At 38.2% G+C, this 22,477-nt stretch overlaps 4 protein-coding genes across 6 annotated transcripts; 2 read left to right on the top strand and 2 right to left on the bottom strand.

Moving 5' to 3' along the window:
- Window positions 1-915: 915 nt before the first annotated feature.
- Window positions 916-3,338, top strand: LOC120428780 (SAGA-associated factor 11 homolog). 2 transcript variants are annotated; one of them, XM_039593866.2, is made up of 3 exons: window positions 916-1,395; window positions 1,457-1,624; window positions 3,106-3,338. In XM_039593866.2, exons 1-3 carry the CDS (start codon window positions 1,035-1,037, stop codon window positions 3,168-3,170), a joined length of 594 nt encoding a protein of 197 aa, XP_039449800.1. In that variant the 5' UTR covers window positions 916-1,034; the 3' UTR covers window positions 3,171-3,338. The 2 variants fall into 2 exon arrangements, with proteins under 2 accessions (XP_039449800.1, XP_039449801.1); XM_039593867.2 differs by lacking the exon at window positions 3,106-3,338 and having other exon boundaries at window positions 918-1,395; window positions 1,457-2,285.
- On the bottom strand, window positions 2,134-6,823 carry LOC120428779 (uncharacterized). The gene is made up of 5 exons (XM_039593865.2): window positions 6,378-6,823; window positions 6,128-6,313; window positions 2,889-3,033; window positions 2,461-2,837; window positions 2,134-2,401 (listed from the first exon to the last, which is right to left on the bottom strand). Exons 1-5 carry the CDS (start codon window positions 6,445-6,447, stop codon window positions 2,340-2,342), a joined length of 840 nt encoding a protein of 279 aa, XP_039449799.1. The 5' UTR covers window positions 6,448-6,823; the 3' UTR covers window positions 2,134-2,339.
- Window positions 6,824-9,069: 2,246 nt separating this feature from the next.
- LOC120428777 (major facilitator superfamily domain-containing protein 10) lies at window positions 9,070-13,466 on the top strand. 2 transcript variants are annotated; one of them, XM_039593861.2, is made up of 5 exons: window positions 9,070-9,270; window positions 11,641-12,118; window positions 12,186-12,777; window positions 12,837-13,004; window positions 13,058-13,466. In XM_039593861.2, exons 2-5 carry the CDS (start codon window positions 11,666-11,668, stop codon window positions 13,288-13,290), a joined length of 1,446 nt encoding a protein of 481 aa, XP_039449795.1. In that variant the 5' UTR covers window positions 9,070-9,270; window positions 11,641-11,665; the 3' UTR covers window positions 13,291-13,466. The 2 variants fall into 2 exon arrangements, with proteins under 2 accessions (XP_039449795.1, XP_039449796.1); XM_039593862.2 differs by lacking the exon at window positions 9,070-9,270 and adding an exon at window positions 9,333-9,487.
- A 23-nt stretch (window positions 13,467-13,489) lies between these two features.
- LOC120428778 (prion-like-(Q/N-rich) domain-bearing protein 25) lies at window positions 13,490-22,045 on the bottom strand. The gene is made up of 5 exons (XM_039593864.2): window positions 21,826-22,045; window positions 16,060-16,206; window positions 15,583-15,978; window positions 15,267-15,412; window positions 13,490-13,918 (listed from the first exon to the last, which is right to left on the bottom strand). The coding sequence occupies exons 1-5, from the start codon at window positions 21,956-21,958 to the stop codon at window positions 13,703-13,705; spliced, it is 1,038 nt and encodes a 345-aa protein (XP_039449798.1). The 5' UTR covers window positions 21,959-22,045; the 3' UTR covers window positions 13,490-13,702.
- Between the last annotated feature and the right edge of the window lie 432 nt (window positions 22,046-22,477).

Below are 22,477 nucleotides of genomic sequence, written 5' to 3'. Positions count from 1 at the left end.
GCTAGAATTCTTTGAGAATTCTTGCAAAGATCTGGCAGAATGACGGCACAGTTCTAGTAAGAATATTTTCGCTCTGTTAGAACTCTGTAAGAATCCTGTGAGAACGCCGTGACTGGGATTGTGTATAAAATTAACATAAAGCTTTAGGAACTCGTTTAAAACCCTATTGGACGGTGTTAGCTGCCGAACATATGGTACTAAAGCCCTATCGAGAAATTAAAAGTGAGAATGTGTGCAACATGGAGTTAAACTTTCTGTGCAGTTTCTGTGAAGGTTCCCATGGCACTTCGAACAGTTTAACTCTATGTTGCACGCACACACTCTCACTTTTAATTTCTCGATGTACATTTTTATGTACAACGGTAAAAAACACGATTAAAAACCATTTCTGATCACTTTTTTTCATTTTAATGCAAATTTTTTTTGACAAGACAACATTTTTTCGATGGATCAACTATGGTCCCTATGGAACGAGCTGTCAAGTAGGAACTTCCCAGTCACGAAATATTCTAGCAGAGCTGGTTCTGCCAGAATCCTGCTAGAACGGTAGAACATTTCTGCTAGAATGCTGTAAGAATATCCAGCTCTGTAAGAACTCTGCTAGAACTCTGCTAGAACGTCATGACTGGGTTTTCTGTTAAGAAGAACCGCGGGGTTAATTTGTCAAAATTGATTTAAAAATCCATTTTAAACTCTTTGTGGTCGTACAAAGGGTCATTGTACTCAGAAAAATAAGCTTTATCGCTGTAAACAATATTATCTGCAATCTAAGCTTCATTTTAGGACCCAATTCCCCAATTTTTTCCCCATTTTTTGCATGATTTTTATTGTTAAAACCGTAAAAACCTCGGTAAAAACCATTAAATAAGTAGTTTTCCAGAAATTGAAAAAAAGTATATATTCGCAAATAACCGTGTACGGGAGCGTCAAAGCAGGTAAACAAATGTAAATAAAAACAAATGTGTCGCTAAAGTTCCGGTCGTGAGCCGTAGAATTTTTACGGTAATTACGGCGAACCCTAAAATCAGTTCAAAATGAGTGAGTCAGAACCGGTGCACATTGAGTACGCCGACGAAACGGAACTGCTGACCGAGTTCCGGAATTACATGAGCGATCCGGACACACGCGAAAAGGCTGCCCACTACCTACTGAACTCGCTGATTGACGAGTCGATTCTGGGCATCGTGTTCGAGGTTCATCACGCGTACAAAACCGGTTCCGTAGCGGCTATCGAAGGCCAACCGGAAGACCCCAAGTCGTACACGATCGTCGACATGCCGGACATGGACGTGTTCGGGTCGACCAACAGCAAAAAGGCCATCGACTGCAGCTGCCCGAACTGCAACCGGATTGTGGCCGCGTCCCGGTTCGCACCGCACCTGGAAAAGTGCATGGGTAAGAGCAATTGTGGATTATGTTATAGGTAAATTGTTTTAATTTTGTCCTCCGGCTGTAGGAATGGGTCGCAACTCGTCTCGAATTGCTAGTCGGCGCATTGCCAACACTCGGGACGGCGGAAACTACTTCGGGGCCGACGAAGACGATGAGGACGATGCGGACTGGTCCGGAGAGAAACGCAAGAAGAAAATCGCCCCGGTCAGAACGAACGGCAGCAAGAAAAACGGTAAGACGTCATGAAAATAATTGACACAGATTGGAATCGGGGCCGGCGGCGTAGTTTGCCGTCCCTGGCGGCTTCGATCGGCGCGTTTGTTCGGGAAAGGTGATAAAAGGTAACTGGGTGGCAGGTGTGAGATGCATGCGAGTCACTAGGTTTTTTTCAAATTGTCCTCGGCGGTTTTTTTTTTTCAAATGGGGCGTCGTGGCTTGATTGTGTACTAAGAAATTTACAATTAACGTTTCAATTTGATTGGGAAAAGACCAACACAAAGCATTAACGGTACACATCAACCATAGCTTTTGCACCCAGATTTCTGTTACAGACATTTTAGTATCTTCAAAACTACGGGAACTATTCGTTGTGATTTTTTATTCATCCCCTAAATTACTGTATTCAAAGTTATTTACAACAAAGTTTGACTATTTTTACAATCAGGATATTGCAGGATTGGGTCCGTAAGTTTGACAAATTTGGAATAAGAAGACAACAACTTCCTTGGTTGCTGTGCACCCTTAATGTATTAGAAATTTATTGTAACATGTAACAATTATGAAAATATTCTTCAAATGTGTATAGGACGTCCGTGTTTAATATATTATGCAGAAAAATCATTTAATAGGAAGTACAGAATCTGAATACAGTAGTGTGAAGTACTTAGCGTAAATGTCTAAATGCGTTTTTTCGTTGCTGAGAAACTCCCTGAATACTGTTAATCATCTCACAATGCGGCCTCGTTTGAAGCGGTTTCAATCACAAGTTCATAGCTTTGCGGTTGGTTTTCTGTAAGCAAATTAAAAGCAGTTGAAAAAGAAAGTTAAAACAAATTATTAAAACAAAACCTTGCAAATCTCCTGTCCGGCTCGGGTCCACAGTCGAGATAATAACCCGTATCAGTTGAAAGTCCACGACCAATAAGATTCGTAGCGCCAAAATGACCGTCGCACACGCATAGCTCGTAACCCACAGCCAAGGAAAGGAAGCCAAGAGGTAGTAATTTCTATCCGGAGGAATTAACTCTCCGCGCACATCTTGAAGCGAGTAGAAGGCCAACAGAGTCCCACACTCGAGCTTAATTCCATCCGGAATTTGGTCAAACTGCCGACACAATCCGTTCAGCCCTTCGCTCGACCTGCTGGCGCTGACCGTGGCCGAAACAAGACACACTACAAAAAATATCAACGAAGGAAAGACTATTCGCCACGGTTTCGGGATGATGCTAGAACAAACAACATTAAAAAGTGCAACAAATGTGACCTTGAACTCCAACCTTCCAATTCCTTTTCCACCGTGGCCATGCATTGTGAAGAGGGCTAGCCAAATAACACCCGCCAGGGCGTGCACCAACGGGGTGTACGTCAAGTATTCGCAAAACTCGTGACTACTCCAGCTACTTTTGTGCTCGTTGATTGAATCTGAAATTAAACGTTCTTGTTACAACTTTCAGAATTTTAACCTTTATATTCTTGCAATTTTATTTATTCTAGATGATGATGATGATGATGATAATGATAGTGATGATGAATTCGACGAACAGTTTCTCATTTTTTGATTCAAGTCAACTGATTTTCTTCCGTTCGCAGTCATGAAGATTTACTTTCTGTGAAATGTATTCTCCATGTTAAAACGATTATCAATGTTTTCAATAAAAATAACAACTTTTTATATCTATAACAAAATATGATTATTTGGAAGGGAATTAAAAAAGAAAAGTGGAGAAGTGTATTAGGTAAGTCTAAAAAAATATATTTTATCATAGTAGTATATTTTTTTTTCAAATTGATTGCACTGTTCATGTTTGCAAAATTAAACATACCAATTAAAAAAAAACACATTAATAAAAGGTTCACGCCATGGCAAATTAAAGTATCTAAACATTTTGTTCGTAGAAAGGTCGCTTAAGGGGTCCATTACAAACATCCGAGACCAAGAAAAAAATTTACCTATAGGGATTGTTTTTTTTATTTTTTCAATTTTATGTTATTTTTTCATACACATATGTACAAATTTAACAATTTTCAATACAAAGAGCGATTCTCTGGCACTTCGTCAAACAATGAATCTAGAGTTTTTTTTTTTAAATGGTCCTATAAGCTATTGGCTTTCATATGTTTATAGGACCTAATAAAAAAACTTTAGGGAATGATCTTTTTTTGCTCAAATTTGCTTACACTTCTGGTATTATATGCAATATGCCCAATGACGCAGTTATTAATAATCCATTCGCCCTTAAAAGTTCATATACGAAACTGATGGCAAGTGATCATACAAAAAATCGGTGTAAATATTCAAAAAATCTTGACAAGAAATTTTCAGGGTGGTTAAATACCTTCGCGATTTTTGCGACGCAGATTCCGCGGATTTCTGCTGAAAGTTCCTGTGAGTCTGTCTTCAAGAATGCAACGCAGATTTCGATAGATAGTGAAAATGTATGTGTAAATCGGTTTTATCCCTTCCCCAAAATGTGCTTCCCCGGAATGCCATCCCTAGAACGACCCATTCCCCAGAAATGTTTTTTACTATGAATGTAAATCAAAAGCAAAGCAAAGCAATCCACTTTAACGACCCCGGGTCTTTTGTGGTCTCTGTTGCAAGTTTCTGCTCATTTCTAGGCGTCCGAAGGTTATGTGTGGTGAGTCACTCAAAACCTCTTTTACGCTAATGGACCGACGTTTTACTTCCCCATCCGATAGAAGGCGTGATCAGGCAAATCTCGTCTCAAAAAATGCCACTGGGTCCGTCTGGGATTGAACCCAGGCCATACTGGGATTTAGAGGCTACAACGCTAACCACTAAACCACCGAACCCGGAATGTATGTTGTTTGGCTGATAAGGGTATTTCATCAGAAAAAATCTTCGAATCATGCCAAACGTTTTAAAAAAATATTTTAAACCGGCATTTTAAAAATGTTAGGGGTAACTTGATCCCCCTTTTTGCATTTTGAAGAAATCTTAAGCAAAATGTTTCATATTCATCCAAACTTTTAATTTCTATAAGTTGCAGCAATTTCACATAAAACCTGTACGTTTTTGTTCAAAATATAACAAGTTTAGCATGCAAAATATTTAAAAACTTAAAGTTTTCTTTTTTAGACAAAAATTGGGCATGTTTACAAAAGTTGGTAATTTTTTTTTTACAAAACTTTTGAAAAATGGTTCAAACTGCAGTATGTTATGTACAACTATACTAAAGGAAACTATGTACGAAAACCCAGCCCAATTATTTAATCTTGAGGCTGATTCCAGTGACTGTAAAAATGCAGTCTCCCTAAACGCACTTTTTTAAACAATTGATTGTAAAAATAGTATGACGATAAATTTAACGTCAAATGCGTAAGGGTTTTGGAGTTGATATGTTTATCAAACAATTCATGTATAAAATTTTTTTTGACGAGTTGGATCAACTGTGGTCTTAGCCTTACCCCCCAAAGAAAAAAAAATATTTTTTTGAATAATTTTAAAGTGTTTTCTAAACTTATCAAAACAAAGAAAAAAGATCTCTTGGAAGTTTTTTGCAGCACTTTTTAGAAAAATGTGTCGATCGAAACATTTTTAATTTTTTTCTTTGTTTTCTACAATGAGTTTTACTCAATTTCGCACAACTTTCTAGAACAAAGCTAATTGTTTTACCCACATGCTGACGAGATAATATCAAGTGTCCCTGGGGATTAAGTCTCCCCACTCTTTCCTAAATACTTGATTTCAAAAAGTGATCACTGATCAGTTTTAAAATATTATTTAAATGTTTAGATTTCGCCTTTATTGTGTTAACTGCTGACAAAAGTTGAATTTTCTCATTAAAGTTGAGTTTTTTTAAGGAAGGGCGAAATAATAGTAGTTCCCAATACATACAGGAAAAAAAAAAACCCGAAACACTTGGTTGTAATCATGTAGTTAAAAGACCTGATCACACACGTACGCTTTCTCATATGGCCCTTTCGCTGACTTAGTTTCCGTCCTTTTCAATCTTCTTCTAAGACACTAGTCATCTGTCCACCTATCAGTTTCATTTCTTTCCTCTAATTTGTGAGTTTAATTTCACCGAAAACTACCGATAAAAGCCCGTAAATTGAGTTTTTTTCAAGGAAGGGAAAACTCTCTTGACTGGCATAATTGCGGACAAAAAAAAACCCTTTAAAGTTGATTTTTTCCTTCTTTAAAGAATTTAATTTTCCTTCAGCAGTTATCATTAGTAAAGCAGACTGAGCTTAGAATATTAAATTGCATTTTAAATTTCTCAAACACGATTTGAGTAGTACTTGTTCAACATAGTGCAAAGTAATTTGTTTTGCCATGAGTCTACCTTATCGAGAAATTAAAAGTGAGAGTGTGGGCGTGCAACATGGAGTTAAACTTTTCAAAGTGCCATGGTAATCTTCACGGCAACTTCACAGAAAGTTTAACTCCATGTTGCACACATTCTCACTTTTAATTTCTCGATAGAATCTTTATAAAAAAAAATCCTTTGCATTAGATAATAAATAGGACAATAAATCCCTCGTTACATACAGTTTTTGTACGTTAAGTTTGCTCCTCCTTCTAACTCCTCTTGGCTGGTATCGTTTTTTCTTCTCTCGATGAAAAGTGTTGCGTTCATGAAGCAATGCTCATTAAAACTCTCCGAAAGCGATGCCATGCTGAAGCTCACGACAAGACTAGATCCAATTGCAACTACAAGTGCCGCTATGATGGAAGCTGTTGAAGATATGAATATGCAAATGAGCATTAAAATATCGCTGTCGAGAAATGAAATATTCACCTTTCCAGCAGTAATTAACATTGCGGGAATCTTTCTCAATTAGACGATGGTAGGATAAGAGGACAGCCATTTTTCACTTGTTGCTGTTTATACTAGTTTCTACGCCAACTAGATTACTCATTGCAAATGTGTGAACAAATATTTGCTCTTAAATGATAGTGCAATCTAAATTTTCTTCATTGTAAATTAATACTGAGGAATTCCACAAATGACGATACACCTCCAACTGAACCAGACGAATTATATGACTGATGCATGTTTACAAATCCACGCTGCGATAAATTCATTTTCGCGCTACACAAAAAGTTATGATCTCATCTTTGAAACCGTAGAATGAATGTATGTTGTTGATTCTTACAGTGCTTGAAATGAGTATTGTGTATTCGAACGCACACAAAGCACCAAACCGCTCCACTAGAACAAATCCAAGCATGCGAGCGCGCCTCCATCGATGACCTGCTGCTAGTAAGTTAGTTTGTACTGAGCGCGTGTGTGTATGTGCTCATTGATTGGTTTGGACTTTTTGGCCTGCTACGTTTTGTCGTCAGCGGCTTGTATCGTATGCAAATTAAGCCGAGTAAACAAATCGTCACGCAGTTACCACGGTGAGTTTGTGTTGTGGTGATGTGAACGTTTCGAATATAGTTCGATTTAATCGTGTGCATTAGGCCATAATAATGAGGCTTGTCGCTGATTAGGCGATTGGGAACGCGTTCTGCTATCGTAGTAATTTATTTAACTTTTTTTTTGCTCTTTTCAGGTTGTTTAGAATAACTTTTATTGTAGACACTTAGTTTCACTTGTTTTGTGTTCCTCGTGAACTCTTGAATTCAAATAAAAAGAACCATATCTCAAGCCTTATTTTAGAATTTTGTAAACAAATTGCTTTAAACATAATAACAGTTATGCTACTGTCACAAATTTGCAAACTACTATGGATAAACCACAGAGTAACACAGAGCGAGCAGTCCAAAGAAATTTCATTCTATTTTTTGGCTCCATAAGGTTTGCTGGTAGCAGGCGTGCGATGTACCTGCGATGTACCACAAAGTGGAACCAAAAATCAAATGGCAGTAGTGACTCTGTCTTACTCTGTGAATAAACTCTCATTTTAAGAATTTTGACCGTACAACATTTAAATCTAACCCGTAAAAGTAGAATCTAGGATGTCTCAAACAACGCTCTCGAAATCAGTACTTAGGACATTTCGCGCCAACTGGCACACCACTCGAAGATCAAGCTCAAATTTGATGGTGGATTTTGAACCAAATTGGACCACCCCTTCTTTTTTGGCACCGCCCCAAAGTTATGCAATTTTCGTCATTTTTTTTTTCAAAAAAAAAACCCTTTTTCAAATGGCCATATCTCGGAAACAAAAAATGATAGAGCAAAACTCGACAGATATATTTAAAGGAAATTGAACGCTAAATCGAATGGCGTCATCAGATTTTCGATTAATCTTCACCATCGTGTTGAGATTCCAATCTAGTGTTATCTATTTTCGTTCTGTGGTCTCAAAGTTCAAAATTTGTAGAAAATCTAAAATTGTCAGATTTTATAAGAAAATATCATAATAAATGTTAAGCAAGATATTCCAGGAGTCAGGAGTTGTATAAATCTAGACTACCTGCTCAAAACAATCAATGCGCCATGCTGCCGCTCTATTCGAGTCGGTCCCATATGTAAAAACAGCAAGCCGAGAAAAACGCAAGTGAAAATTGTCCCGCTCATTAGGTTACGTGTTAGAATTTCATGAAAAAGTGAATTTTCTACGGTTTTCTGGAACAAAGTACTAAAGTTTATTAGAGTAGACTTCTCGGGTGAGTTTTCAAAAAGCCGTAAGCAATTGGTAAACAAAGCCTTTTTTGCATCGGTATTCGACCTACTTACAGAAAACCAATTTCAAAAATGCTTGAGATTGTTCATTTACACTTGAAGGACGTGCCCTAAACTAAAAACAAATGAACTATTGTTTCAATTTGAAGAAAAACGAAAATTGGTGTTGGAGGTCACGGTGGCTCTTACGGCTTTTTGAAAACTCACCCGAGACTTTTAATGTTATATGCCGTCCAAATCCAAAACAGTGCTATAATATTCATTAAAGCACTCAAAACAGTTACTTCACTCTAGAAGGGCAGAGCAAAAAAAATATATATATATATATACAACGGAATTGCAAATAACATTGTACGAGCTTAGTTTTAAAATTTTGTAACAAAAACACTTTTTCGAAAATCTCGTGGACAATTGTGGACAACTTTTTTGTATGGATCATGGACAATCGCCATAGATTTTCATTTTCTAAATATATTTTAGTTTTCTTCAACCGTGTTTGAAAGCTGCAACCTGCATAATCAAAAACCTTTGTTTCGATATCTAGAGTTTTATACCACATTATTCAAAAATAAAAAAATTCTGTGCAATGCTAAAATTACTACCAAAAGCAATAATGTGATTGGAACATCCGTAGAAAAGTATGATAAAATAGATAAAATATGAAAGCCACTTTTTTCAAGTGACCCAGGAATGAACATTTATCCATCACATTGTACTTTCGATTAGCACCATCTGTTGGAATCACTTCCAAACCGTATCCCCCTTTCCGCTTTTCCGTTTCTCAGTTTTCTATGGTTTCAGTTTGTCAGCAGATACGTCAGCGGCGATCTCCGGGAACCGAACCAAGTAGCGTATCGTATAGTTGTTGTTCAGCCGTTCGTGCAGTTGGTCCACTATGTGCGTCGTCTTGTTTTTTTGTTGTCGTGTAAATGCGTAAGATGAAAGAAAGATCGAAAAGTGAAAGTAAACCATTCGTACTCTTGTGACTGTCATACTTACGACAACTGTGCTAAATGTGAACATATCCGTATTATTTAGTGTTAAAAAATCATCCAAGGTAAGTGAAATAACGCATCAGATGTTAGAGACTCAAGTCCGGTCTCGGAGATAATTTTGTCATCGATACGCTGTTCTGTACAGTCAACAGTATCTATCATTACTTCGAGCCTGTCTAGTCTGGAGATTGTGAGGCAGTTATAAATTGCATAATTTGATCCACGTCTCCGGGTTGGAGCAGACGGCAGCGATTTGAGTGTGTATCTCAACACCAGAAGGTAACGAAAACGTGACCTAGCATCTAGTCAAACATTCATGACCAATATACGAATGGTGGCGTATGGCTTCCTCTCTCTTGAAAAGTGTGTGATTAAACAAAGTTAAATGATCATATAATTTAGGGCATTTAAGTAAATAAGTACAAGCCTAATGTTAAAGTGTTAATAATAATCGTTTGTTTGCATTGTGAAACATGATTTAAAATTCTAGGCCGGTTTACTTAACCCACAAAACAACCACATATTTCTACTTAGATGGTGTTACTCAGATAAATGCTACGAGGCCGGATGCGAGTGGGTGATAAACCACCCTTATTGCATTACAACCGAAAATTCAAGCCATATAAATATGGAAAAGAAGCAGTACAGCAATACAATACAGATCAAATATGTATTGAATCGAAATTCAATGGGTCATGCAATACCAAGTGGAGCAATAAATCAAATTTTTCGGATCAATGTTTTTTTTTACAAGAGATTTTCTTAAAAACTGTCATAATTCTGAAACTAAAAATGCTGGAAAAACAATTGACCCCTTATTTTTATTCTTGTTTTCGCACGAAGGGAAAATGAAAAAATAGATATAAATAAACTTACGAGTTAAAACGACACTAAAGAAAGTTGAACGTAGTTTCATCAGATACTTGTAAATAAAACTGTTTTTTCCAAATTGTTAAATTGTAGATTTAATCGATTTTTTAAGCATTCGCCAATTTTAAGCCATCTTAGTCCCCACCTCTCCCTTTCCTCCATATGGACGATTTTTTATGCATAAAACACATTTTGTGTCAATCGTGAACAATATTTAGTTCAAAATGATCAAATTTGAATCATGAAGTTTGACGATTTTAGGCGTTTTGAACAAATCCGTCCAATTTCAAACTTTGGGTAGTTCACTACGATTGCGCAATTTTTGATGAAGCTTTGTCCATGCATTCCCTGTGTCAAAATAAGCGAAGCGAAGCATTCCCTGTGTCAAAATAAGTCATTTGCATCATTAGTTTTTTCCCTACAAGTTTCCATACAATTTTGGGGGCTGGTCATACAAAATGGGTACAATATATGAAATTCTGTATCTTGAGAAAGAATTTTCTGATCGATTTGATGTCTTCGACAAAGTTGAAGGTTACAATTAGGACTTGTCAGAAAAAATAGGTACCTGCACGAAAAAAAAAACAATATTCAATCTTTTTATGACTAAAAGTCGAATCACAAAATACTTATCATTGAAGTTTTCTTTAGATTTTCTGTAGATATCTTTCAGAGGCTTAAAAAGGACATTTTTTGAAAAATTTAGTTTTTTTTGTAAGAAAAAATCTGATGACGGAAAATGACTTCTTTTGACACATTTCAATGTCCTGTTTTTATTTTGATTTGATAGTCAGGTCGTTGCTAATATTTTTCAAAGTTTATGTCGCCCTCCTCCCTTAAAAATGGGCATTTATAAACACTTTTTTCATTGAAATGTTGAAACTATGGCTCATAATTTCAATTTTTATATTTTTTTTTTATTTGTTTGCCCCCCTCCCCCTCTCGACTGTGTCAGAGTCGAGGGACATAAAGTTCAAACAATATTTGCAACGGCCTCATTAGTTTTCAGAAAAATCTGCGTTTTAACAAATGTTTATAATAAAAATTGAATACGAAGCCGGGTCCGGTGGTGTAGTGGCTGGCGAGGTAGTCTCTCACCCCAGTATGGCCTGGGTTCAATCCCAGACGGACCCGGTGGCATTTTTCGAGACGAGATTTGCCTGACCACGCCTTCTATCGGATGGGGAAGTAAAACGTCGGTCCATTTGCGTAAAAGAGATTTTGGGTGACTCACCACATTAAACCTTCGGACGCCTAGAAATGAGCAGAAACTTGCAACAGAGACCACAAAAGACCCGGGGTCGTTAAAGTGGATGCTTTACTTTGCTTGAATACGAATGAAAGGAGACATACATTTTTAAATGTTTGATTGCATGTTTTAATTGAAATATTGATATTATCTTTGGACTGTGGCATCAATTGGAACCGATACAATTAGTTTTTTTTGGGAATTTGGAAGTGGCACCGTTCTCTGTCACAGTTGAGAAAAAATAAATCCAACCCAGGGAAGTACAACGACAGACAAACTAGTATTAATAATAATTATTATTTTTTACTTCCAGAACCATCCCATATCATCATACCACAATGACGTACACCACAATGAGTGTCATCAAGAAACGTTCCGGCCTGACCAGCTCGGCCATCAACAGTAACAATCTGGCCACGGAGGCGAACCAGCGGGAAAAGGTGGTTGCCCAGTCATCGAAAGCGATCGGGGAGATTACGCGCACACATCCGACGGTGTACCTGATCTTCGTGAGCTTGCTGCTAGATTTGCTGGCCTTCACCATGATCCTACCCCTGTTGCCTTCCATGCTAGAGTTTTACAAGAAGAATGACGTTGGTGGATTGTATGGGTATTTGTCGGAGAGTATCCGAAGCTTCCAGGAGTTGGTTGGTGCGCCTCAGCGGTTCAACTCGGTTCTTTTCGGTGGTGCCTTGGGTTCGATGTACAGCCTGTTGCAGTTCATTGTGAGTCCGATAGCGGGCGGCTTGTCGGACATTTACGGTCGGAAGCCCGTAATGATCGTGTGCGCGGTAGGGCTTCTTGCTTGTTCTATTTATGAGGTTTCACGATTGTTCATTTAATCTCTTTTTATTCTAGGTCGGAATCGCTGCCTCGTATGGACTGTGGGCGTACTCGCACAACTTTTTACTGTTTGTTCTGGCGCGATTCGTGGGTGGTGTGAGCAAAGGGAACATCTCCATCTGTATGGCGGTCATTACCGATGTATCGAACCACCAAAATCGAGGCAAGGCGATGGCCCTGGTTGGAATTGCTTTCTCCTTGGGCTTTATAGTTGGTCCAATGATTGGTGCCATTTTCTCACGGTTTGCTGACAAAACTACCTCACACTGGTTCTGGCTGCCGGCAGTTTTTGCCATGGGATTGGCACTGCTAGATGTGATGTTCATTGTCACGTGTGTGAAGGAATCCTTGCCACGGGAGAAACGTTCCAAGAAAATCATCAACACGCTCTCACATGCCATCGATCACATCAGTATTCCTGCGTTGTTCAAATTTTCCGCAGTTCAGAATCTCTCCAAACGTGATATCAGTTCGCTGCGCAGCCTGGGACTGGTTTACTTCGTCTACTTATTTATTTACTCTGGACTAGAGTTCACCGTAACATTCCTTATGTACCATAAATTCAACTACACTTCGATCGATCAGGCTAAAATGTTCCTTACAACTGGTAGGTGTTTGATTGCGTTGCATCAAGTTTTCAAAAGTCATAATTCTCTTTTATTTCAGGTGTTATAATGGCACTTCTTCAAGGTTCCGTTGTGCGCAGGTTGCCACAAAGACTCACACAAATTTCCGCCGTATGCGGACTGTACTTAATCATTCCTGCATTTATTGTCGTTGGAATCGCTGAAACATCCCAGATGCTGTACCTTGGAATGATCCTTTTTGCCATATGTAAGTTTTCAATTGAAATTAACCAGCCTCCAACTAATATTTTGTCCTTTTAGCAACTGCATTCGTGGTAACGTGCATGACCACACTCACCTCCAAGTACGGCGACTTCCACCAAAAGGGAACCGTTTTGGGAGTGTTTCGGTCTCTTGGTGCCTTAGCACGTGCCCTCGGTCCGATCGTGGCCTCAATCGCCTTCTGGAGCATTGGCTCGCGCATTACCTACATCGTTGGTGGAATCCTGTTGCTCTGTCCAACGTTGATGATGCAGCGATTGAAGTTGTCCTAAAATGGAGCGACATCTACCTTAAGTACTTATCATCATTTGTTCGAACACGTCCATCAATGATTGAAAATCATTGAAATACTCCGTCGTACAGTATTTGATACACTTTTCACTGTTTGTTAGCTATTTAGAGCTGTTTATATTTTTGAGATATAATAAATTTACAAATTTATTTAAAATAAAAAAAAAAACTTTAGTCGGATGACACTCACTTGCTTAAGATGTAAATCTTTTATTTCTTCTATTTGGATATGTACACTGCGCTTTGTTGGTGCTTACATAACATTGTTTTTTTTGGTAATCACATGCCTGCTTACAAATAAATACTGCTATCGTACAACGATACTTGAACTTTATCTTTCTACGCGCCATAAATAAATAAACTAACAAACGTCTTCGCTGAACTAACCATTACTTAAAATGCGATCGCCTTGATCGATAACAAAACAACAAGGATCACTGCTCCATATGGGCTCGGTAGAGATCTGCTGCCCAGGGAACACTTTCCGTCAATCTCGAGCATGTGGTCCACGCAACGGCAACGACCCTCCACGCAGCTGGTATCCGGATCCAGGGCGCAGTTTTCGTCCACTTCGCAGATGCCGTTGAGATAGACCGTGGTGTAGCATTTCTGAAAATTAATAATAATATTTAAATGGAATTTTATTTAGCAATTATAAGCTTAGAATCCAAATATTACTAATTTTGAGGTGACATATATTTTATTCATGTAATACATAGTCTTCTCTACTTTCTTTTTGGAAAACTTTAAATGATCTGAATGATGAGATTTTCCTTGAAACCTTGCAAGCATAACAATAATCAAAGATTATTTTTTGGAAGTGGTAGCAGAAAGAATAAATGAGATCTTAAAAGTACTGCATATTATCGGAAATATTTCCGTCAAGTTACGACACCCTTGTTATTCAATCGACGATATACGCCTTGGCTGAAGGCAACTATATTAAATTTTGTTAGGTAAGTGAAAAAATTACGGTTAAAAAGTAACTTTTACTCTTGCATGAAAAAAACAGCATTTAAAAATAAACGTTATTTCTTAAGGGTGCACAGCAACCAAGCAAGTTGTTGTCTTCTTATTCCAAACTTACGTACACAATCCTGCAACAATCTGATTGTAAAAATAAACAAACGTTGATGTAAATTATTTTGTAGACAGTACATTAGGGGATGGACCAAAAATTCTATCGATAACTCCCGTAGTTTTGAAGATACCAAATTGTCTGTAACAAAAATCTTGGTGCGAAAGCTCTGCTAGATGTGTACCGTTAACGTTAATTTTGTAAGCCTCTTAAAAATCGGTCCGAAAGATCATGTGGTAATTTTTTTTTTTTCAAGAGACTTCAAAATTTTAGCGAAATTTTGAGTACAATCAGCCATTTTTTTTTATGACAGTGAAAATTTGTGTTTTCGTGATTCGATTATCATAAGATTCGATTATCCGAAGTGAAATTTTTCAGAGGCTTTCGGATAATCGAGTCTGGATTGTACTAAAAAGAACATTATAATTGAGTTATGGAAATAAACCCTTCGTAAAAAAAAAACAATGTTTAGGAGTCATTCATAAACCATGTGGATACTTTTTTAGATTATTTTTTGAACATAATTTTCTCGTGAGAACAAAGTCAAAAAAAAATATTATTTTCAGTGTTAGAATCATTATGTCAGCTATTTTGTTCCCTCCAATCTCAATTGATTCAAACTGCGGTTACAACACAGTAGGCACTAATTCAGCCCTAAATGCCACATTGATTGGCTAACCTCGCTAAATCAATTGATTGATGTGTTCTCAGCTCTACGCATTGCGGATTGCCAATGAAAACCCCACACCCCGCCCCAAAGGTGGGTGATTCATTGGGCGAAGAAGCGATCATTCGAGATCGATGCTGATGCTGCACACATGTGCTTTTGTTCAGAAAAAGAATAAAAACAGAATAGAAATACGATGTTTGTAGACTTACATAACCGATCTGGTGGTAACCGTTGGCGCAAGTACAATTGCCTACAATCTCACCACTTGGTGCCGGCGCGATCTGGCATCGAGAAAATGGAATCTGGTACATACACTGGAGATCTTCTTCGCACAGATCGTATAGCTTTCCGGCAACTGGAATGAAAATGAAACGTGTTCCAGAGTGAGACACACATTGGCGTGGCGTTATGGGCCATTGCACTCGAAGAATTGAAGTAATTTACGTCGAGTTGAGGGCCACGCGTTTAACGACTTTTTGGTTATACATAGATTTTATACTTTGTAATATTCATAGATAATCTTACTTGGAAGACACTGGTTTTGTTTCCGGTTCAGGATATGACTGACGCGACACCGGCAAACGTCGTTGCACTGCGAGTGTTCCGTAATGCATTCCTCATCGCGGTAGCACTTTTCGCCCAGATAAACGTCCGGCAGGCAAAGGTTCCGGGCCGCGTTCGGGTGCTTCCCAACGGCGCATACACAAACGCCGTCACGGCAGTAGGTATCGTCTCCGATGCAGTTATTCGTGAGTCGACAGTACTGCCCAAGGTAGCTCGTCTTGTAGCAACGCCTTTCCCGCTCAACGTAGTGCGTCCCCTCTCGACACTGACAAGAATTGGCCCGACATTCCGAATCCGTACTCAGCACGTACTGGCACTGGTCATCGTACTGGCAGTAGTCTCCAATGGCCGTTGCAACTAGGGGAGGGGGGTTAAGATCAAGGTATAATTATTAATAAGTCTCGAATGCACAATACAGCCATTCTTTTTGGATCGTACATCGGATGCATTCACGCGTAAAGTTGTGGGTGAGTATGAAGTGGCCTTGGAGGCAGGAACAAATGCCGAATCCGGTCGGCGGATTGGAATGTTCGCAGTATGCGTTCGTCGGACACTCAGAGTCGACGCGGCAAACGCTGGAGGTGCCTGATGGGAAGGTAAGAGGAAATAATTAGATCACGAATGGATGCAAAAATCAACTAAATTTCATTATTATTCATTACCTCTCTAATGACCAAATCTAGAGTTTTTTTTGATTAGGTCCTATAAACATATGAAAGACAATAGTTTATTGGTCCTTTTCAAAAAAAACTCTGGAAATTTTCTTTTAGATTTTGCAATCATTAGTTTTCAAAATATTCAAGTATTGAAGAGATTTTTGCATTGGAACTCCACAAAAATTGAAAATATTTTTGATTGATATCAAACATGCTAAATATGATTTTCTAATTGTTTTCAGTTGGATAGACTTCTATTTCCTTTAAAATTTTGAAGTTTTTTTTTAAACAAATTTGTCTTTGCCCCCTGATTTATCGAACCGATTTTGAAGGGGTGGGGGCGACATAAACTTTGAAAAATATTTGCAACGTCCTTAGGGTGACCTACGCCGAGTTAGGGTGGTCCGATGCCGTTTTCGTTGATTTTCGCAAAAAACAATCAAACCATCCACATTAACGTCTCAAGGATTTTGCGGGCTCTATCGCAAGTTTCAGCTTGAACCTAACAGTCCGAAGGCTTGAATGGGGAGGGCACCCAAACCTCTTTCTACTCCAAGGAACTTTCCACCCGTAATTGAAAGACGCAACTTTTGGTAGGTACCAAAACATGTACAGGTTATCGCTTAAATTTTAATGTTATCGCAGTTTTAGTAAAAAAAGTTGTTTTTTTCAGTGTTTGTCATTTTCCCATTTTTGCGCGCGGCACGTCGAAAAACACCAGTTTTTTTTTCAAAAAAAATATCTCAGAATCTTGTTAATGAGCTCCTCCCATTTTTAGTATGTTATGTAAAACTGTCCGAGAAATCCGATAAAATTATTTCCAGAAATAGGCTCTTTGGCCCAGACACCGTTAAAACGGCATTTTAAAGTTTCATACGACCTTTTCATATGTTAGGCTAGGTGTTTAAAACTTCTGTTTTTCTTTGAAAGGTCAACTTATCACCTTTCATTTGCGTATGAGACAGCTAAAATCGGTTGAAATGGCGGGGAGTTGTGATTTTTTGAAAAAAGTGGTTTTGGCGAAAATCGACGAAAACGGCAATTTTTCGGACCACCCTAACACGGCGTAGGTCACCCTAATGGCCTAACAAAAAAAAAAATACGGGTCTTATAATTTCGACCAGGGAACCCCCAGATAAATGTTGAGCCCGATCCGAGCACTTTTGTTTTTTTTTCCATGCTGTTTTCGTGGGGAATTGCTGTATAGTTATATAATATTATCAGCCATTTCACGTCTAACAGGAAGTCTCCAAATCAAAAGTGCTCCGATTTTGCTCAAATTTGGAGTGGGGGTTCTTTAACCCAAATAATTAGACCCGTATTTTTTTTTTGTTTGGCGATTAGGGTGATCCTATCCGAAATAGGGTGGTCCAAAAAAATTCGTTTTTAGTCGATTTTCGCAAAAACCACATTTTTCAAAAAATCATATCTCCGGAACGGCTGAACCAATTTTGGAGCACCACAATTCAAAAGAAAGGTTATTAGTTGGGATTTTAAGGAAAATATGTTGAGGTCTGAAAATATTTGAAAAGGTCCTATGAAAATTTCATTTGTCGATTTCATGGTCTCGGGACCAAAGAGCCCATGTCTGAAAATATTTTTCCCCGATTCCTTGTAATATTTTACATAACATATCAAAAAATTGCGAATATCCATTTACACGTTTCGGAGATATGATTTTTTAAACATTTTTTTTATTCTTTGTCCTCTATCTTAACCTATACACAGAAAAAAATATGTGAATTTACTCGACACGGAAATAATGAATTACATGTAAACTCAGTTGATGTAAACGTGAGATTCAACGTAAACGGTTGAATAACATGTAAAATCATGTTTTTACGTATAATTTGTTGCAAATTTACATCAAATTGCATTTAAATTTAAATGTTTAATGACGTGCAAAAGTGTTACATCATGAATGATGTAACATTCGGAAATATTTTTTTGTGTGTACCCTAACTGGCTCAATCGGCCTTGCCATCACGGAGCCGTGCGTCTATTTATAGATCCGAGATCTATTGTTCTTCGTCTTGATGGATGTTGATGATCTCCTGTGGGTCTTGTTGGAAGAGTCTTCCTTCCTTCCTTCACGCGTTGTGGTGTGGTTGGTTGGTCATCTTCCCGTCCATTCCCCACTCACCCACCGCTAGTTGTTGTAGTGGGGGGAGCGGCATGTGTTTGTGTGTGGTAATTAATTACCGAGTGTATCTGTTGCTCCCAGAGGGAGCAGGGGGTTCTGGTTGCCACCGAAAAATCGGTGGCGAGGTGACCGGGCAGGATTCGATCCCTGATTTTTCCTTAAAAGCCCAACAATAACCTTTCTTTTGAATTGTAGCGCTCCAAAATTGGTTCAGCCGTTCCGGAGATATGATTTTTTGAAAAATGTGGTTTTTGCGAAAATCGACGAAAAACGCAATTTTTTGGACCACCCTATTTGGGATAGGACCACCCTAATCGCCAAACAAAAAAATACGGGTCTAATTCTTTGGGTTAAAGAACTCCCACTCCAAATTTGAGCCAAATCGGAGCACTTTTGGTTTGGAGACTTCCTGTTTGACGTGGAATGGCTGATATTTTAGTTACTGTTTTGGAGTTTGAAGCTTGTCTTGACCGCGAATAGCATTTAAGCGGGGAACACAAGTGTCACTGAAAAAATCCAATAGGGTCCAACGGTAAAAAAAAACATGATTGCCTTTCACGGTGTGTATTGTAGAACAAACTAAGGCATCTCCATTAGAAATTGGATTAATATGTACATGCGTCCATCGATTTTCAGCGAGTTTTCTGAAAGAATCAAGAGTTTTTTTAAAGTCTTAAAATTTTTTATAAAATGAAAAAAAAAAGCTAAAGGCCCCCGGCGAAATATTTCGATGAACATCGCAAAATGTCAAGAAAGAGCGCTTCTTTCCTAATGCCAACTATCAGACTTGTCGATTTTTTTGGTTTAATTTTCGCGGAAAAACACACCGTGCATTTCTGATCTTTTTTTTTTTCATAAAAAAAAATGATTAGACAACATTTTACGATGGATCAACTATGATTCGTTTTTTATTTGGTGCTCCACTTGGTATTTGGAAGCATTTCTTTCCAAGACAACGAGTTTTAATGTAAAGAGTTCATCTTCCTTGTGGTATTCTAGGGAATCACACCAAACTTTACTTTTTGACACAGATTTCATATTTGTGGTGATTGCTTTTCCTGTAAATTTTGTTATTATCTTCTATCGAGATCTCCTAACAACTTTTCATAAGGACCACTGTAATTTTTAGAAACCTAGTAACAGCCTTTAAAGTATTGGATTTGTAAACCCTAGATATGCTATCGTACGATGAAATCACTCAAACACACGGACAACCACTTGAACAAGCAGCATGAACCAACTTTTTTAAAGCACCTTTACGATAAGGCAATTGTTTTGCAATCACTGTGTTAAGGTTTGACTCGTGTTTGTCTTGACAACAACGCCTAACTACAGTGCAGACTCATAGCTGTTCATTTTTATCAAAAAGAATGTATAGAAACAAACTATTTCCAATGATTTTTATTTAAATAGCTATGCTGACCTAACAACAAGTTTTTTTTTCAGTGTTTAAAAATTAATACTGCACTGTAGTGTACTTTCTTTTAACTAAACTTCTTTATTTCGATAGACGAATCCAGTTTAAAATGGTCGCTAGGTGGCCAATGGTGTTGTGTTGTGTTGTGGGAGCTCAGGAAAACTAAATTTTTAAGCAATAAAATGATTATTCATGATAAAAGTATTGATTGATTAGGTGCACAAAATGTGTCTAGAATGTTATTAAAATAAAAACTGCTCGAAAAATTTGCAATTGGGTACTAAAGCCCTATGTAAATTTTTATGTACAACGGTAAAAAACACGATTAAAAACCAACTCTGATCACTTTTTTTCATTTTAATGCAAAATTTTTTTTTGACAAGACAACATTTTTTCGATGGATCAACTATGGTCCCCTTGGAACGAGCTGTCAAGTAGGAGCTTTTCTGTCAAGAAGGACCGCGAGGTTAATTTTTCAAAATTGATTTAAAAATCCATTTTAAACTCTTTGTGGTCGTACGAAGGTTCATTGTACTCAGAAAAATAAGCTTTATCGCTGTAAACAATAATATCAGCAATCTAAGCTTCATTTTAGGACCCAATTGAGATAAGTACACTATTCGATTCAGCAGGAATTTTGTGCACCAAAAATATATAGTTTTCATATGTTAAGTATTTTATTTTAAAAGAAAATTAACAAAAAGTATGAAAATCGAGACATTTAGTATGGGAGCTGTCAAATCTCTCACCATCAAAAAGCAGCGTCTATTGCACTTGAATGCTGAAACACTCTGACGGTTCAATAATTAAATACGTGCTTGCCATTTTATCAGGGCGCATAATTTTTTAAACAAGAGTGTGTCCCTTTCACACCTTATGTAAACTGTCATTTGAGTGAAAGGGATACACAACTCTTAACAAAAGTGATGTGCCCTTTTGAAATGTTAGGCTCCAATAAATGCTAAGCTCGAAATTTAATGCTTGAACGCGCTTTTCTACGGCCAATTGAAACGCGACGCGACAACGATTCACACTTTACACGCGACAATGAAAGCTAACAGTACATTCAACTTCACCTTGAAAAAGCTCCTCTCCTAAAGTGGCGCACAATTTTCCATTGATAAATTTATTCCAAATCGTACCGTACGCTTCAAGTGGTTATCAGGCTGCGCGGTGCATATTGTTCTCACGCAGCTGACTAACGCCGAGCAAAGAGATCTGAGCTGAGCCGCCGGAAACGCCAGCTAAGCGAGCATTAATTGAACGTCCATCAACTTAACTCAACTTCCAACAACGCAGTCGCATTGTCTCATTTGGAAATTTCTGCTGACTTTTTAAAGTTGCTACGTATTGACTTATTCTCTGACGCTGTATTTTGAGGTGATTTTTCGCCAAGTATCGATTCCTTAGATGTTTTTCTTTCGTTCTTTTCTACCGCCCCTTTGTTATGTACTATTTCGCGTAGAAGCTGCTGCTCCAATGTAATGTTATAGCGTGCGAGCGGACGGGCTATGTAGGCCAACCGAAAAAAAAATCAGTTTAATTTTGTTTTCCCAGGTTTTCGAGCATTCCGCTGCAACTACCTAGCAGGCACTCGGGGCGATAAAGTAAACTATCCACGCGGTGCTAGAGTTGGTACTTGGTACAATTGTTAGCTCTCTTCCACAAAAGTTCATCTCTTTGCGGTGTACAACAATTTTCACATTGCCTGCCCATCAATTGGTAAATCATTGTGTTGAAATGCATTCAGTTGCCAGTCTAGTTTGACCACCAAGTTGTCATTCACCCCAATTTGGAGAATTCGTCCCCTCGCTGTTGGGAATGTACTTTCAGTGGCACATATTCGCTGATGACGCGGTATGCTGTCGCAAATTTGAATAATTAGTCGTCGTTGGACCGATCATCACCTACAGCCCACCACGCGCGCTCTTCTGACCATGCATTGTCGCGCGTTTCCGTTTTCACGCTTGGACACCGTCGTCACTTACGTCTGACGAAAGCCTGACCCCGTGCCCCAGGGACAACGGAACTGAACGGAACAAAGAAGCAGATCAGCTGCAGCACAACCAATAGACCAAAATTGTTGTCATACGGTTTCGTATGACCACCACTAAACAACATATTTTAAGGCACTCCACTCGACGAGGCGGCACTGAAACGACGACGCGACATCACCGGACGGAATCTACTAGCGGACTGAATTTAGTCTGGGTGGAGCAGATGCTCCCCAGCTTTGCCAATATACGCATGGAGCACAATAGCTCTCGCTCTCTTTTGAATGATTGTGAGAACGGAGTGGTTTATGGTTTCAAATATTTAGGAGATGGCTGGGTACCAAAGTCCAGAACAAATATAACAGATTAAAACCATCTATTTCTCTCTAATTCTAATTCGTATTTTTTTCTGTTTAACGGTGCACATGAACCAGAGTTTCTGCACCAAGATTTTTGTTACAGACATTTTTATATCTTCAAAACTACGGGAACTATCGATATAATTTTGTTTTCATCCCCTAAAGCAGCGGTTATCAACCTTTTCTGGGCTAGGTACCCCTTTTCGTTTTGCTTAAGCTGCTGGTACCCCTTAGTTTTTAAACATGAAATATTTTCACTTATAGAAGTTTCTTTTAAATTCCAAATA

This window comes from Culex pipiens, chromosome 1, assembly GCF_016801865.2.
Source record: "Culex pipiens pallens isolate TS chromosome 1, TS_CPP_V2, whole genome shotgun sequence".
In the NCBI taxonomy this organism is placed as follows: Eukaryota; Metazoa; Arthropoda; class Insecta; order Diptera; family Culicidae; genus Culex; species Culex pipiens.
This window is presented reverse-complemented; position numbering and strand designations above follow the sequence as displayed.

Bases quoted from the DNA above. Each gene is read 5' to 3' on its own strand.
- LOC120428780 (XM_039593866.2), top strand. From the start codon at position 1,035: ATGAGTGAGTCAGAACCGGTGCACATTGAGTACGCCGACGAAACGGAA. The intron at 1,396-1,456 runs GTAAGAGCAATT...CTCCGGCTGTAG, and splicing joins GCACCTGGAAAAGTGCATGG to GAATGGGTCGCAACTCGTCT. The intron at 1,625-3,105 runs GTAAGACGTCAT...TATTTATTCTAG, and splicing joins GAACGGCAGCAAGAAAAACG to ATGATGATGATGATGATGAT.
- LOC120428777 (XM_039593861.2), top strand. From the start codon at position 11,666: ATGACGTACACCACAATGAGTGTCATCAAGAAACGTTCCGGCCTGACC. The intron at 12,778-12,836 runs GTAGGTGTTTGA...CTTTTATTTCAG, and splicing joins TAAAATGTTCCTTACAACTG to GTGTTATAATGGCACTTCTT. The intron at 13,005-13,057 runs GTAAGTTTTCAA...TTGTCCTTTTAG, and splicing joins AATGATCCTTTTTGCCATAT to CAACTGCATTCGTGGTAACG.
- LOC120428779 (XM_039593865.2), bottom strand. From the start codon at position 6,447: ATGGCTGTCCTCTTATCCTACCATCGTCTAATTGAGAAAGATTCCCGC. The intron at 2,838-2,888 runs GTTGGAGTTCAA...TGTTTGTTCTAG, and splicing joins GGTGGAAAAGGAATTGGAAG to CATCATCCCGAAACCGTGGC. The intron at 2,402-2,460 runs GTTTTGTTTTAA...ATTTGCTTACAG, and splicing joins CCGGACAGGAGATTTGCAAG to AAAACCAACCGCAAAGCTAT.
- LOC120428778 (XM_039593864.2), bottom strand. From the start codon at position 21,958: ATGTTGTTTAGTGGTGGTCATACGAAACCGTATGACAACAATTTTGGT. The intron at 15,979-16,059 runs GTACGATCCAAA...CCCCTCCCCTAG, and splicing joins TACGCGTGAATGCATCCGAT to TTGCAACGGCCATTGGAGAC. The intron at 15,413-15,582 runs GTAAGATTATCT...TTTTCATTCCAG, and splicing joins ACAAAACCAGTGTCTTCCAA to TTGCCGGAAAGCTATACGAT.